Source organism: Dipodomys ordii, unplaced genomic scaffold (genome assembly GCF_000151885.1).
Source record: "Dipodomys ordii isolate 6190 unplaced genomic scaffold, Dord_2.0 Scaffold48, whole genome shotgun sequence".
In the NCBI taxonomy this organism is placed as follows: domain Eukaryota; kingdom Metazoa; phylum Chordata; class Mammalia; order Rodentia; family Heteromyidae; genus Dipodomys; species Dipodomys ordii.
In genome coordinates, this window is record NW_012267264.1 from 1,000,718 (window position 1) to 1,015,627 (window position 14,910).

At 46.6% G+C, this 14,910-nt stretch overlaps 1 protein-coding gene across 1 annotated transcript; it reads right to left on the reverse strand.

Annotated features, from left to right (window-relative positions):
- Positions 1–8,889: 8,889 nt before the first annotated feature.
- Positions 8,890–10,823, reverse strand: Hilpda (hypoxia inducible lipid droplet-associated). Its single transcript, XM_013019961.1, has 2 exons — positions 10,686–10,823; positions 8,890–9,509 (listed from the first exon to the last, which is right to left on the reverse strand). Exon 2 carries the CDS (start codon positions 9,447–9,449, stop codon positions 9,255–9,257), a length of 195 nt encoding a protein of 64 aa, XP_012875415.1. The 5' UTR covers positions 9,450–9,509; positions 10,686–10,823; the 3' UTR covers positions 8,890–9,254.
- Positions 10,824–14,910: the final 4,087 nt, after the last annotated feature.

The following is a 14,910-nucleotide window of genomic DNA, read 5'->3' on the forward strand; positions in this document are numbered from 1 at the left end:
CCTCTTCCAGGTGTCCCAGTTGCCTAGGTAACGCAGGTACTGGGTGGAGACTTTGCTGCGAGGAGGGTGGAGTCTGCTGGCCATCCAGGAGCGGACCTTACAGTCAGAAGTCTGTTTACTTTCAGGCTCTCTTTGCTCTCTCTCTCTGCCATTCATGTCCAGCTTTCCCTATATCTCCCTTTCTCTTTTCTACATTTTGGTTTGTGCCCTGAAGAGTGCGACACAGGCTGGGTCCCGGGAACTCCCCTCTAGGTTCCCTCTCAAAGGCTAGCCAGTGTAGGCTGATCTATTTGCTCAGGGTTTCTTTGCATTTTTTTCAAAAATTCGCCATCTTGAGTTCGCCATCTTGGCTACATGGTGGGTTAAGGGTTTGGCCCCATCAGGCCCTTAACCTTCCATCAAGCTTACCACTCCATCCAGCTATTCTGTGTCTTGCTAACAAGTTGCTCTTTTCACAGGCCCCAGTAACTGAGGCCCAACCACGTGATGTGCTTTGCTAGCAAAGATGTCTAAATATTGTTGTCAAAATTTTAGGTTTTGAGTTTTGCCTTTTTTGTTTTGTGTTGTGTATTCTACTGACTACATGGTTCTAAAATACTGGGCATATCTGTGCTAACATTCTCATCACATCTAATGAGTTTTGTCATTTCAGAATATTTGTTGGCAATTCTTGATAAGGACCAGGTAAGCTCTACTTATTCTACTTGATCTCCTTGTTGCTTTAATTGGAAATAAAAAGGGTTTTTGTGGCAAAGATTTCAGTTCAAAACCAACCCGGGCTGAAAAATCCCTAAGACTCCATCTCCCAACTAACCTGCAAAGAGCCAGGCTGGAAGCGTGGCTCAAGACTCTTATCTCTAACCAGCAAACACTGCAAGTGCTATTGTAACTCAACGTGGTAGAGCACTAGCCTTGAGCAGAAGTGCTCAGGGAATGAAGAACGTAAAAAAAAAAATCATATATATATATGTATGTATGTATGTATGTATGTATATGTATATGACAGCACCTAACAGCCATTTTTGCTTCTGTATGAATTGCTTTGTGCTAGATGATTGTATGGTTTTTATATGATTTTAACTGTGACTGGTTTTAGTTACTCAGTAGTGGAATGTCAGCCTGGGAGCCTAGAGTTGCTTAGTAAAAGACTTCAAAGGGTTTACAGCCTTGACCAAGGGCACAAAGTCCTCAGAATCATCCCCACAGCTGCAACGCCCCTCCCGGAGGCCGAGGCAGTAAGGCCCTACGGAAGAAATATAATGTTTTGAGAAACCTAAGCAACTCCATTTTTGTTTAACCCTCCATCTCAGTTCTGCGACTTGACTCGTGATCCACTTTAGCCCCAATGCTAGGAATTTATGACAGAAAGCCATGCATTCTGTTAACCGTTTTCCGGTCAAGCTATGGACCAAGGACATTTTTCTGTGAAGGTCAACCAATCATTATTTGCCCAGTTTAGCTTGCTTTAAATGTAAATGTTAACCAATCATGTAATTTCTTATGTAAAAGTTCCTTAAAGTTGTTTGTTCAATACTATAAAAACTGCGTTGATTCTATGCTCAGGGCCTCTTAGTGTCACCGTTTACCGCGTGCGCGGAGGACCAAGCTCGCGCTTGCAATAAACTTGCTCTTTGTTGCTTACATTGACCGTGGTCTCTGGTGGTCTTCTGGGGGTCCCCGAATTTCGGTATAACAGGACAATGCCCAGGACTTGAGTTCAAACCTCCTTGACTACCAACTGGGACAAGCCATCCCAGCAATGAGCATCTAGATTCAGCCAGACTGGGGAACAAGGGAACATGGACAGGAATAAGAGGAGATGATGTCACATCAGCTACTTTGTGCCTGCCCTTTCAGAATTAACCAGAGCTGGGAGATCAGTAGAAGTAAGAAGCCTGCCCATCCAATGTCTATACCTGTCTACCTATTAACTGAACAGGAATTTATATTCTTGCCTTTGTCACCTGACTTCTCTACCTAGTCGCCAGATGTCAGAAGTAGCTAGGGACATTTCTACCAACATTTTCAGCCCCAAGTCCTTTCTTCCTCTTGCCATTTATTTGCTCTCTAGTATTTTTTTTTCCAGCCCTCAATGCTCATGAGACTTCTCCAGACTTCATCTAAGGACTCACACCACCAAAGGACAGCTGCTGCTCACTGCCTTCTCTGGGAGGGGCCAAATTCCAGCCTTTTACCCCTATTGTTGACGCCCCTTGTCAGCAAGAAGCAGCCAGAGAGAATTCGCACCCTATTTCATCATTATTAAAAGGCTGGAATATAAGGTCTGCTCCGGGATGGCAAGCAGACTCCACCCTCCTCGCAGCAAAGTCTCCACCCAGTACTATGTTACCCAGGCAACTGGGACACCTAGAAGAGGTCACATCTGAATTTGTTGTGGCCATACCTTTCTCCACCCATACCAAAGATAAGGCCTAGCCCAGGCCCAGATGCCCTCTCTCTGCTCTTTTCTAGCTCTTTCTCAGCGCTTTCCTTCTCTTCTCTTTCCCAGCCCTCTTCTCTTTCCTAGCTCTCTTTCCCACCTTCCCCAGATGCTCTTTTCTAGCTCTTTTCTCTCTTTTCTAGCTCTTTTCTCTCTTTCCCAGCTCTCCCAGCTCTCTTTCCCAGGCCTTTCCCCACCACGTGGAGGAGCAAGATGGCCTGTGCCAGCCGGAACGATGAATAAACCTACCCCTTACCTGAATAGAATAAACCTACCCTTACCCGAAAGAAAAAAAAAAGAAATATACTGATTCTCTACTTACAAAGTGGTTAGCCCTCTGTACAACACCTTAATAATAATAATTTTTTTGTTGTTGGTCGTGGGGCTTGAACTCTGGGCCTGGGCTCTGTCCTTCAGCTCTTCAGCTCAAGGCGAGCGCTCTACCACTTGAGCTACAGCGCCACTTCCGGTTTTCTGGTGGTTTATTGGAGATAGGAGTCTCAAGGTCTCTCCTGCCCGGGCTGGCTTTGAACCGCGATCCTCAGATCTCAGCCTCCTGAGTAGCTAGGATTAGGCGTGAGCCACCAGTGCCCGGCAATAATAATAATTTTTTAATGCCCGTGAATCCCAAAAGTCGTGTATCCATTAGTTTAACATGAACTTTTCTTCTCTGGATACTGTGTGTGTGTGTGTGTGTTGCTCCTGGGACTTGAACTCAGGGCCTGGGTGCTTTTCTTGTGCTTTATTGCTGGAGGCTATTGCTCCACTACCTGAGCCGCAGCTCCACATCTGGCCTTTTTCGGTGCTTCATTAGAGATAAGAGTCTCATGGACTTTTCTGCCCAAGCTGGCTTCGAACCACAATCTTCAGCTTCCTGAATAGCTAGAATTACAGGTGTGAGCCATTAGCCTGGCAACATTCTTTAATAAACTATGAAGAAAAAGTATTTGGAAGTAATGTCTATTTGAACAAAGGAAAAATGGTGCTTAAATAGGAAAGAAAAAGAAGATATACATATACACACTTACACCAACAAAAAAGAAGTCAAGATACCTCACTAATAACTTTTTATATTGACTATATGCTGGAATATTAATATACTTAGTCTACTGGGTCAAATAGGTTAAAATATCTTTCCTGTTTCTTTATACTTTCTAATGTGGCCACTATAATATCTTAAGTTTTACATGTGCTTTGCATTATCATTCATTTAACAGTGCTGGAATATGTTATACCTTCCAGTTCTTAGTATTTTGTTATTATCTTAAGTTACAGAGTCGCAGTCCTTCAAACCCAGAAAACTACATAGCATTGAAAGTATTTTCCTTCCTCAGTGTCCACTAGATGGCGTGAGAGTTCAGGCCACCATTTAGTTAACAGAGCTTTAAATTTTGTATTTGGAGTTTTTTCAATGTGTCGTCACCCACGGCCTCATCTGCATGTGTTTGCTCACATTATTCTTCACCAAGGATGCTCTTCCTATCAAACCTAGTCATTTCAAAAGTATTCAGATCACCTAAGAAGCTCTTTTATTTTTTATTGCTTGTGTGGCTTGAGCTCAGGGCCTGGGCATTGTCCCTGAATTCTTTTGCTCAAGCCTACCACTCTACCACTTTAAACCACAGCTCCACTTCCAGTTTTCTGGTGGTTAATTGGAGATACGAATCTCATGGCCTTTCCTGCCTGGGCTAGATTTGAACGGTGATCCTCAGATCTCAAACTCCTGAGTAGCTAGAATTACAGGTGTGAGCCATCAGCACTAGGCAAGAAGCTGTTTCTTACATCCCCTTGCAAATAACTGGTGTGCCTTCTATCCTATATAAATATTCTATCATAGAACCATGATGCATTATAATTATTATTTTGTCAGTCCTGGGGCCTGAAGTCTGGGCCTAGGCACTGTCCTGCAGCTCTTCAACTCAAGGCTAGACTCTACCACTTGAGCCACAGTGCCACTTCCAGCTTTTTCTGCTTATGTGGTGCTGAGGAATCAAACCCAGGGCCTCATGCATGCAAGGCAAGCGCTCTACCACTGAGCCACCTTCCCAGCCTGCATTATTATTTTAAAACTACCTCATGTATGTTATTTGAAGCAGTTGGTGATGAGATCTTGGTTGGTACTTGGCATCCAGTGGTGCTGTGTACAATGCCTCAATCCAGATAGGCTGTTATACAACAGTAGCCAAAACCCCCAAATTCCCATAGCTTCCACAACAAAAGTTGAGCTCCTACTGATCAGGAATCAGATGAGGGCTCTGTTCTGTGACATCTTTGCTCCACAATGAACATTAATGGAGAGTGCTATACAGATCAATTATGATCACTGCAACTGAAGATAAATGAAGGCCGGACAGATTTGGGGATCAACCTTCAATGTTCCTACCTATGGAAATGGAGGTGTGGGTTTAAGTGGTAGAGTGCCAGGCTTGAGTGGAAAAGCCAAGTGAGAGCACAAGGCCTTGAGTTCAAGCCCTAGCACTAGGGTGTGTACGCATGTGTGAGTACGTACATGTGCACACACACAAATGCTTGGACTAGAACTGACACAAGTCGCTTTTACTCACAAATCATTGGCCAGAATCAGTCACATGACCCCATCCCAACCATAAGGGGGTCAGGATGCACAATTTGATCAAGTGTTTGGGCAGAAATAGTTGGGGAATACCAATGACTACACTAATGGCCTTTCACTTCAGCTCACATCTCTCCTGCAGGTAGAATCTAATGCAAAGGCAACAACCCAATTCCTTTTAGCTACAAAATCAAGTTAAAATTTAACAATCTTGGTGATTAACAATAGTTTCTCCATCTCAGATGTCGCTTGAAATGGAGATTTATAAACCAAAAGATCTCCCTGCCCCCATACACATCTCTAAAATACAGCACAGAATACAGGCAGGTAACCTGGGATGAAGAAGAATGAATGGGAGGCATAGCAGCCTAGAGGCTACGATGCTTACAGAGAAGATGTAGTATGTGCCTAGTGCCCCGGGAGCAGGGTATGCTGTGCCCAGTCCCAACTCAGCCAGGAAGAGGATCTCACACAATTGTTTTAAGTTACTGAGATTTTAGTGTTCTTGCCACAGTGTAACCTAACCTAACTTGGCCTTGACTGATACAGATACTGGGATTAGAGAAGAGTGTTACATATTAAAAAGCAAAAAAGAAGTCAACAAACCCTGATCTGTCTGACATGAACTTACATGGAAGATAGCAAAGAGATTGGTCGTGGGAAAAGATGGCAACCCTTGTTATGTAGTAGCAAAGTATTTGTTAGAACTGTTGCCTAGAGGGACACCGAAGTTACTGTGTCTAATAGTCTTGCAGATCTAAGGGAAAGAGAGAGGGAGTCAGAGAGCTGAATGAATTGGCAATTGTGGCCACTGATAGTGGACCACAAGACATAGAGAATACTTATCAGCAGGCTGAAGTGTCTAGAGAAACTGGAAATGGGTGAGTTTGCAGAGTAGGCAGAACAGCTGCTTTTCATCCTAAACTGGTAATGGATAAAACTGCTTGAAAGAACAAAATTCAAATCCAAATTAGCTTTGTGGAGACTTTCTCCACTCCTCCTTCTCTCTCTCCTCTCATCTCCCTCCTCTCATCTTTCCTCTCTCTGCCTCCTCTAACTCCTCCTTTCCTCCCTCCTCCCCACCCCCCTCTCCTCTCTTTACACCCTGGACTTCAGCCTTTGTGCTCCAGGCTAATGCTAGCATTCTACCACTTGAGCCACAATCCCACTTCCTCCTTTTTGGTAGTTAGAGTTAAGATTCTCATGGACTTTCCTGCCTGGGTTGGCTTCAAACTGCAATCTTCAGATCTCAGCCTCTTGAGTAGCTAGAATTACAGGTGTGAACCACAAGCACCCTGTGGAAATCTTTCTGAGCCAACAGGAAGCTGGTCACCTTACCTAAGTGGGTCATCACATTGGTTGAAACCTCATGGTAGCCACCATGCTAGGGATTCACAACTATAATCCTACCTGTGATCTAAGGATCACAGTTCAAAGCCAGTCAGAGAGGAAAGCCCATTGGAGTTCTATCTGCAGTTTACCAGCCAAAAGCTAGAAGTGGAGCTGTGGCTCAATTATAGATCACCACCGTGAGCAAAAAAACTGACAGTGCCCAGGCCCTAAGTCAAGCCCCTGGACAGACAAAAAAACAAAAACAAAAACACCCCCCCCTTCAGAAACACAAATTGCTACATTAGACTTGGTGTTTTGAGTTTATAATCCCAGTTATGCCAGAGGCTATAGGTAAAAGGATCTTTTAGCCATGGGTGAAAAATTGAGAACCTACCTGAAAAACAACTAAAGCAAAAAAGGGATGGGATGTGCCTAAGGCGGTAGAGCTCTTGCCCAGTAAGTACGAGGCCCTGAGTTTGAGTTTGAACCCTAGTGCTGCCAAAAGGAGTAAAACAAACCTTTTTTTTTTTTGAAAGTTTTGCCTTGCCATGTAGACCAGACTGCCTCAAATTCTGCACCCTTGAGCCTCTGCCTTACAAATATTGGGATCACAGGCATGTAACACCGGGCTCCAGTAGCTCATGCCTGTAATCCTAGCTACTCAGAAGGCTGAGATCTGAGGATCATGGTTCAAAGCCAGCCTGGGCAGGAAAGTCTGTGAGACTTATCTCCAATTAACCTCCAGAAAACCGGAAGTAGTGCTGTGGCTCAGGTGGTAGACCACTAGCCTTGAGCTGAAGAGCTCAGGGACATAGTTCAGGCCCAGAGTTCAAGCCCCAAGACTGACTAAAACAACAACAACAAACCTAATCTTAAAACCCTTCCTGTTTTTAGTAAAAGCCAAGCTACTTAGATATGGTGAGCCAACAGAAATAATCATTTGCCTGTCTTAGTATTTTCAGCTACTAGGGGAGGCTGAGATGAGAGGATTTAAAGTTCAAGGGCAACCTGGCTCACTTACTGAGGCTGCTTCAAACAAATCATCTGTAAGAGGTATTTTACAGATAACTGAGAACAAACATAACTGAGCAGTCACTTTGGTGGATAAGACATTCAGGAGCTTAAAAAAAATGATTAGGCCTCCTGGAATGGAAGTCCTAAAGACCAATGGTGTTGAGGAAAGGGTAATTTCTCCTCTCTAGAGATGGGCCATCACCAGAGGACTGAAGACTCATTCCTCAGTGTTTTCAGGATTGATTGCAGGCCATACTTGCATGCTCTGGTTCCTAATATAAAATAGCATAGTATTTGCATATAACCTAGGAATAACTTCCCATCTTTTCTCCCCCCTCCCCCCAATCCTGAGGCTTGAACTCAGGGCCTGGGGATACATTGGCTTAGCCTGTGCAAGGTTTAAATCCCAACACAACACTCCTTCCTCCCACCCTTCATATAAAAGTTCAAGCTGCAATTGGTTGACCCCAGGATTGCAGCTTATGTGGTATGTGGACTCAATTTCAACAGTCTTGACCTAGGTTCAGAGTTTGATACAGGGCAGACCTAACCCGTACCCTCAATCCAGAGATTTGTTTTGTTTTTGCCAGTCATGGGGCTTAAACTCTGGGCCCGGGGACTGTCCTTCAGCTCTTCAGCTCAAGGCTAGTGCTCTACCACTTGAGCCACAACACTACTTCCCAGAGATTAATTTTGTGTGTATGTATGCCAGGACTAGTGCTTGACCTCAGAGCCTCACACTCTTGCTTAGCTGTTTTGCTCCAGGCTGGCTCTACCACTTGAGTCACACCTCTACTTCCTGCTTTTGACTGTAACTGAATATCAGATTGTTCTGAGCTAGGATCCTCAGCCTCTTGAGTAGCTATGATTACAGGCAGAGCTACTTGTGCCTGGCTTCAGAGTTTGATGTTTAAACAAAGCTATAAGCATTTTCCTGTTTCAAAGTTCTAGATGTTAAAACTTAGATCTAGGAATTAAGACCCTTCCCTACCATTAATTTCAAGGGCAGAAGTCAACATGACACATAGTGGAAATATATATTCAACTTTATTGTGTTAAAAAACAAACTCATTTAAACCACATGGTGGCCATAATGCCCATGTCCTGGGCAGACTCAGTCAGCCCACTGCTCCCTTTGGAATATTATATGCAAACACATAAATTCTGTGTTGGAAAAAGAACTTAAAAATGTAAAACAATGTGAACTACATATTGGATATTACACTCCTACCCATCCCCTTCCCCATCTCAAGCCAACTCATATACCTTGGAGATTGTTTTCCAAACACAGAAAAGCTCTCATAGGGGCTGGGAAGGTGGCTCAGTGGTAGAACGCTTGCCTTGCATGCCTGAGGCCCTGGGTTCAATTCCTCAGCACCACATAAGCAAAAAGAAAAAAGCCGGAAGTGGCGCTGTGGCTCAAGTGGTAGAGCGCTAGCCTTGAGCTGAAGAGCTGAGGGACAGCGCCCAGGCCCAGAGTTCAGGCCCCAGACCGGACCACCCCCCAAAAAAAAAAGCTCTCACAGAAGAAACTAAACAGCAAATGAACAGACCAGAAGACAACCATAGCCAAAGGAACCCTGGCAGATATTTACAATGTGTGGTCAAATACATTAACCATTGGCTAAAGCTGAGGCACCACAAGTCCAAGTCCCCACCTCAGAGGTGACAGAGCCACACTGTCAATCAAGGACAGCAAAGCACAGCATCATAACCCACTCCCATCTGTGTATCCAACAGCTTTTCAGGGCAAGGAGCATCCAAGCAGGCCCTTCCCGGCCTAATACCAGTTCATTCTTGGAAAACACTGGTGCCATGAGTTTGTTAGGAAACAGAACACCTGGCTGGACATGTTGATGTCTGTGGTCCATGGTCTGGCTGGTGCAGAGGGAGGTTTTATTGCACTCCTCTAGATGGATGGTCTGGAAGGCCTTTGGGGGGTTCTGTGTTGGCAAGCTGACCTCTGGTGGTCCAGGAATTCTCAGGCAGTGGGCTTGTCAGTAAGCTCTCCAATGACTCCATCAGTCTCACAAAGATGGAAAGCAGGGTCAGCACCACACCTAGCAGGTAGAGGTTCACCATGTTTCTCATGGCTGAAAAGGCCCCACAGAGAGCAGAGGAGCTGCCTTCTGCTTCTGGAGGACCTCTGATCTGAGGAAAGAGAAGAGCAAGGGTTAATCTGGAGCCTTCTTGTCTCACCAGAACTAAGAGATCCTCTCTGATGGCCAGGGAGACTGTTGTGGATCAGTGCATGTTTTCCTACAGCAGATACACTCCCAAGCGTGCTGGGCACCAATGGCTCATGCCTATAAGCCTAGCTACTCTGGAAGCTGAGAACTGAGGTTCCCAGTTTGAAGCCAGCCCAGGCAGCAAAGTTCATGAGATATTCTTATCTCCAATTAAACAACAAAAAATCTACAAGTGGAGCTAGCTATGGCTCAAGTAGTAGAGCACTGGCATTGAACAGAAAAGCTAAGGGACATCATCCAGGTCCTGAGTTCAAGCCTGAATATCCTCATGTGCACATACAGACAGACACAGACACAGACAGACAGACACAGACACACACACACACACACACACACACACACACACACACACACATTTTGACTTTTTGCCTACACCTGTAATCCCATCACTGGAGAGGGTGGAGTGAATCCCATCTTGAAGGATGAGTTCAAGGCCAGCTTGGCTACAGAGTGAGTTCCAGGACAGCTTGAGGTTACATAGATATTGTCTCAAAAACACCAAAATAGAAAAACCAAAGACTTGTAATTCTCCCGAAGACTGTTCCTGGTAAGTGCAATGCACAAACCCAGTACCATAGCACCTGAAGGGTTTTTGGGGGGTTTTTTAGTAAGGGGTAGAAGGGAATAGAAGAACAGCCCCTACTAAGGCAACCTGCTAATAGTTCCTCCCCTATCAGTCAGATCCCAGTTGACTATACACTTTTCCAAAGTCAAAATAACTAAGCGTTAAGTCTATAAAACATATCTGAATGCTTACAGTGAGCACTCGGTGGTCAGACAGGAGCCCTGCCCTTAGGCCTTGCCACACCGCACGCTAAATATCGTGGTTGGAAGGCAATGCTAAGGGTGCTTTGGGAGGGCAAAGAAGAGACGCCCAACTCAGCACTGGAAAGCGTGAGATCGGCCACGGGGACCCTCCTTAGATCTAGGTCCGGGGAAATTAGGATCTGCGCGGACAGGAGTGAGGCTGGGGCGGGGTAGCAGCCCCCGCGGCCGAACGCCATGCGCGCAGCCCGAGGGAGCGGGGGCGGGGAGCCGGGGAAGGGATCTCAGGCCTGGGAAGCCCAGGGCCTCTCACCTCGAGAGGAAGAGCCAGGAGTGGCCAGCTCGCTATCGCAGCTGGCAAGCAAGAGTCCACAGGAAAGGCGGCCAACGAGCAGCAGCGCGGGAGCTCCAGCACGCCGGTCTCGGGACACCGGGGCGCAGCTCAAGAAGCGGACAAAACCAGGCCAGCCAGGCCCCGCCCCCGACAGCGGTAGCTCCGCCCCGCACAGGCCCCGTCCGCGGAGCCTGCGCGTGCGCACTCTAGGCCGCATGCACACGCCTTCTCGCACGTCCGCAGCCACGCCCCCTCCCCAGCGCGCGTCTGTGGTCGGGGGTTGAAAGCGGGTGCGGGGCGGGTCCGGGGGAAAACTGTCTCCAGGAGCGCGCGCTCGGCGGTTGAGTCACGGCGGCCGGGAAGGGGTCGGGGCGTGAGGATCAGCACGGACCGCGTTCTGCCGGAGGAAACTTCTGATGGAGCCAGAACAGCGCGTTCACTCCGCTAACGACGTCGCGGAAGGCCACGCCCCATAGTGACCCCCAAGTCCGAGGGTTCCCCGCCCCCCCCCGCCCGACTAAAACAAAGCTTCTTAGCCAGACCTCGGAGAGCGCACGCTGTCGGGCGTCAGGGCCCCTCCGTGCCTCCCGCGCCTGTGCCCCCCCCCCCGAGCGGGGCCCCCTCGGAAGCGGGCACGCCCTCCGGCCTCCCGCGCTCAGCTCCGCCGGCCAAGCGTTGCCTCGCATAGGAAATGTGCCATTAATTGGTGGGATGCATTGATTGGGTGGCGATGCACAGGGACGGCCTGACCTGGCCCTAGCGAGACCCCATCTCAGCACTCCGCTCGCCCCTGGCCGGGGGCGGCTTGGCGCCTTCTGGGGAGGGGACTTGTGGATCAAAGCTCATCAAAGGCAGGGATGACTCAAAGCAAGGGGCTGGGAGGGGGGTCCCCTGAACCCCAAGAATGGCTGTTGGGCGAGCACCGGCAAGTACTGATCTGTGTGGGAGAGAAAAGTGAGAGCTCCCACTGGCAAATTTTAAAAAAAAGCCTGAGCCCCTGGGCAGCCTGGGCGGTCATCCCAGCCGTGACCTTTCCCCTACTTTCCAGGCTGTCTGGTCTGTCTAGAAGGAAAAGGTGTCCAAGACGGAAAAGAAGAAAAGTTAGGACGCGCTGATTGGCAGGCAGGTAGGCACTTGGAAGCTTCCTAGCTCAGCCCACAAGCTTTTGGTTCATCATTTGATCAGTCTTCGCCCTTCAACCAAAATTGAACTGTCCTTTGAGATAGTCCCACCGGTGGAGAAGTCTAAGGAGTCATCGCAGCACAGATCATAGAAGCAAAAGACTACAAAAGCTGGGAGCCGTTGGCTCTTACCTGTAATCCTAGCTAATGAAGAGGCTAGGATTTGAGGATTCCAGGTCTATGCCAGCCTGGGCAGAAAAGTCTAGGCTCTGATCTCTAATCAGGGGGGGGGAAAAGGGCCAGAAGGGGAGGTATGCCTCAAGTGGTAAAGTGCCAGCCTTGGGTGACCCAAGCACAGGCACCAAATAAATGATAGCTATGGAAGTGTGTTAAAACAGACACACAAAATAGAACGTACACAGAGATACAACTATGTTAGAATGTAGATAGTACAGCACAATGAGAAAAGCACAAGTGTTGGTGAGGATGTATAGAATACTGGCATTCATATATGACTGCTCCAAATGCAAAATGGAGCAGTTACTTCAGCAGTTTGACATTCCCTCAGATGGTTTAACACAGACTTGCCATATCACCCAGCAATCTTACTCCTGAGAACATCCCCAGAGAACTGAAAACATCAGGTCACACACAAAACCTTTGCACAGCCAGGCACTGGTGGCTCACGCCTGTAATCCTAGCTACTCACAAGGCTAAGATCTGAGGATCATGTTTCAAAACCACTCCAGGCAGGAAAGTCCGTGAGACTCTTATATCCAATTAACCACCAGAAAACTGGAAGTGGTACTGTGGCTCAAGTGGTAGAGTGTTCACCTTGAGATGAAGAGCTCAGGGACAGTGCCCAGCCCCACAACCAACAAAAAACAAAACAAAAATCCCACAAAACCCACAAAAATGAAAAACCTTTGCACAAAGGTTCACAGCCTTTGGTTGTAAGGCTTGAATTCAGGGCCTGGGCACTGTCCCTGACCTCCTCTTGCTCAAGGCTAGAGCTCTATAGTTTTGAGCCACAGTGCCACTTTGAGTTTCCTGGTGGGTAACTGGAGGTTAGTTAGTCTCACTGACTTTCCTGCCTGGGCTTGCTTGGAACTTTGATCCTATCTCAGCCTACTGAGTAGCTAGGATTATAATCATGAGCCACTGGTGCCCAGCTACACAGCCTTATTTTTATTTATTTTTTTTAATTGTATTTTTAATTTTTGGGGGGGGTCTGGTTGTGGGGCCTGAACTCTGGGCCTGGGCGCTGTCCCTCAACTTTTCAGCTCAATCTAGCACTCTACCACTTGAGCCACAGCACCACTTCCGGCTTTTTTCTTTTTGCTTATGTGGTGCTGAGGAATCGAACCCAGGGCCTCCGGCATGCAAGGCAAGCGTTCTACCACTGAGCCACCTTCCCAGCCCCAGCCTTATTTTTAATAGCATGAAAAGGAACATTGTAGATGTTGATCAGCTTGTGAAAGGAGAACCAAAATATGCCAGAGTGGATTATTTTTCAGTCATAAAGATTGAAGCAATGCCAGGTGCTGGTGGCTTATGCCTGTAGTCCTTAACTCTTCAGGAGGCTATCTAATCTGAGGATTGCAGTTCGAAGCCAGCTCAGAGAATGAAAGTCCATGACATTATCTCCAATTAACCGCCAAAAAGCTGGAAGTGAAGCTGTGGCTTTAAGTGGTATAATGCTAGCCTTAAAAGAAAGTTCAGGGACAGCATCCAGGCCCTGAGTTCAAGCCCCAGGAGACACACACACACACACACACACACACACACACACAGAGCTGGGTTAGAAGAATGACTCAAGTAGTAGCATGCCAGCCAAGAGCAAGGTGAGCAAGAGCTGAGGCAAGAGCACAAGGCTTTTGAGTTCAGACTCAGGGACCAGCCCACAAAAATAAAGCCCTTTTTCAAAAAGCAAAGACATCTTCAGATAAAGAGAGTTCATCACCACAGGCTCTTATTTATGAAACTTCTGGAATATGTACTTAAGAAAGAAAACTTGAACTCAAAAGGAAATAATGAGAGGCAAGAAGAAATGGTGAATAAATATTTATAAAACACAAGAGCCTATCTAAACAAATTATGAACACTCAAAACTATTTTTAACAATGATTAATTTGGGAAAAAATCAGGATGAACTAGAAAAATTAGTAAACATTTAAGAGGAACAGGGAGCAGAGATAAAATTGAGCCAGTCCTTTTAGTGAAGAGGAAAGTCGATAATTTTAGACTTCATATGTCTTCATATTAAAATGTCAAGAGTAGCTCTTTCTCTTCCTTTCCTTCCTGAATAATTTAGTGCTAGCCAGAACAGAGCAAGGTTCCAGCTGAATATTGAGGTACAGACTTGTAGGCACACCTGCTCAAGAGGCTGAGAGAATAAGATCCCTTGAACCTAGGAATTCAAGACCAATCTGGCTACATAAGACCTGTCTCAAAGCAACAATAAATCATAAAAAGCTGGGCGCTAGTGGCTCACGTCTGTAATCCTAGCTACTCAGGAAGCTGAGATCTGAGGATCACTGTTCAAAGCCAGCCAAGGCAGGAAAGTCTGTGAGACTCTTATCTCCAATAAACCACTCAGAAAACTGGAAGTAGCACTGTGGCTCAAGAGGTAGAGTGCTAGTCTCGAACTGAAGAGCAAAGAGACAGTGTCCAGGCCCAGAGTTCAAGCCCTACAACAGATAAAAATAAGCAAGTTTTCTGCAATGAACAGGAGAAGGATGTACGACTCAGATCAGGATAATGCAATGTCTTCACAGCTAGATTATTTGGAAACATGTTCAATAAATATTTGGTGAATGAATGGATGGATGAATGGCTCCCACACTTCCTCTTGATTCGGAGCAAATGTCATGGTCAGGGATGCCTTCCTCCACAGCCTAGATAAAGCAGTACCTGACACCCGCTCCATCTCCCTTCCTCTGCTTCATTTTCCTTCACAGTCACAACACCACCAAGCCCACCTTATGTTTACTTGTTGATCATGGCTTCCCCCACTAGAATCTAGACTAGAATGAGGACCCAGACAGTGTGGAGAATTACTATGTATCTAACTCCAGAGCAGA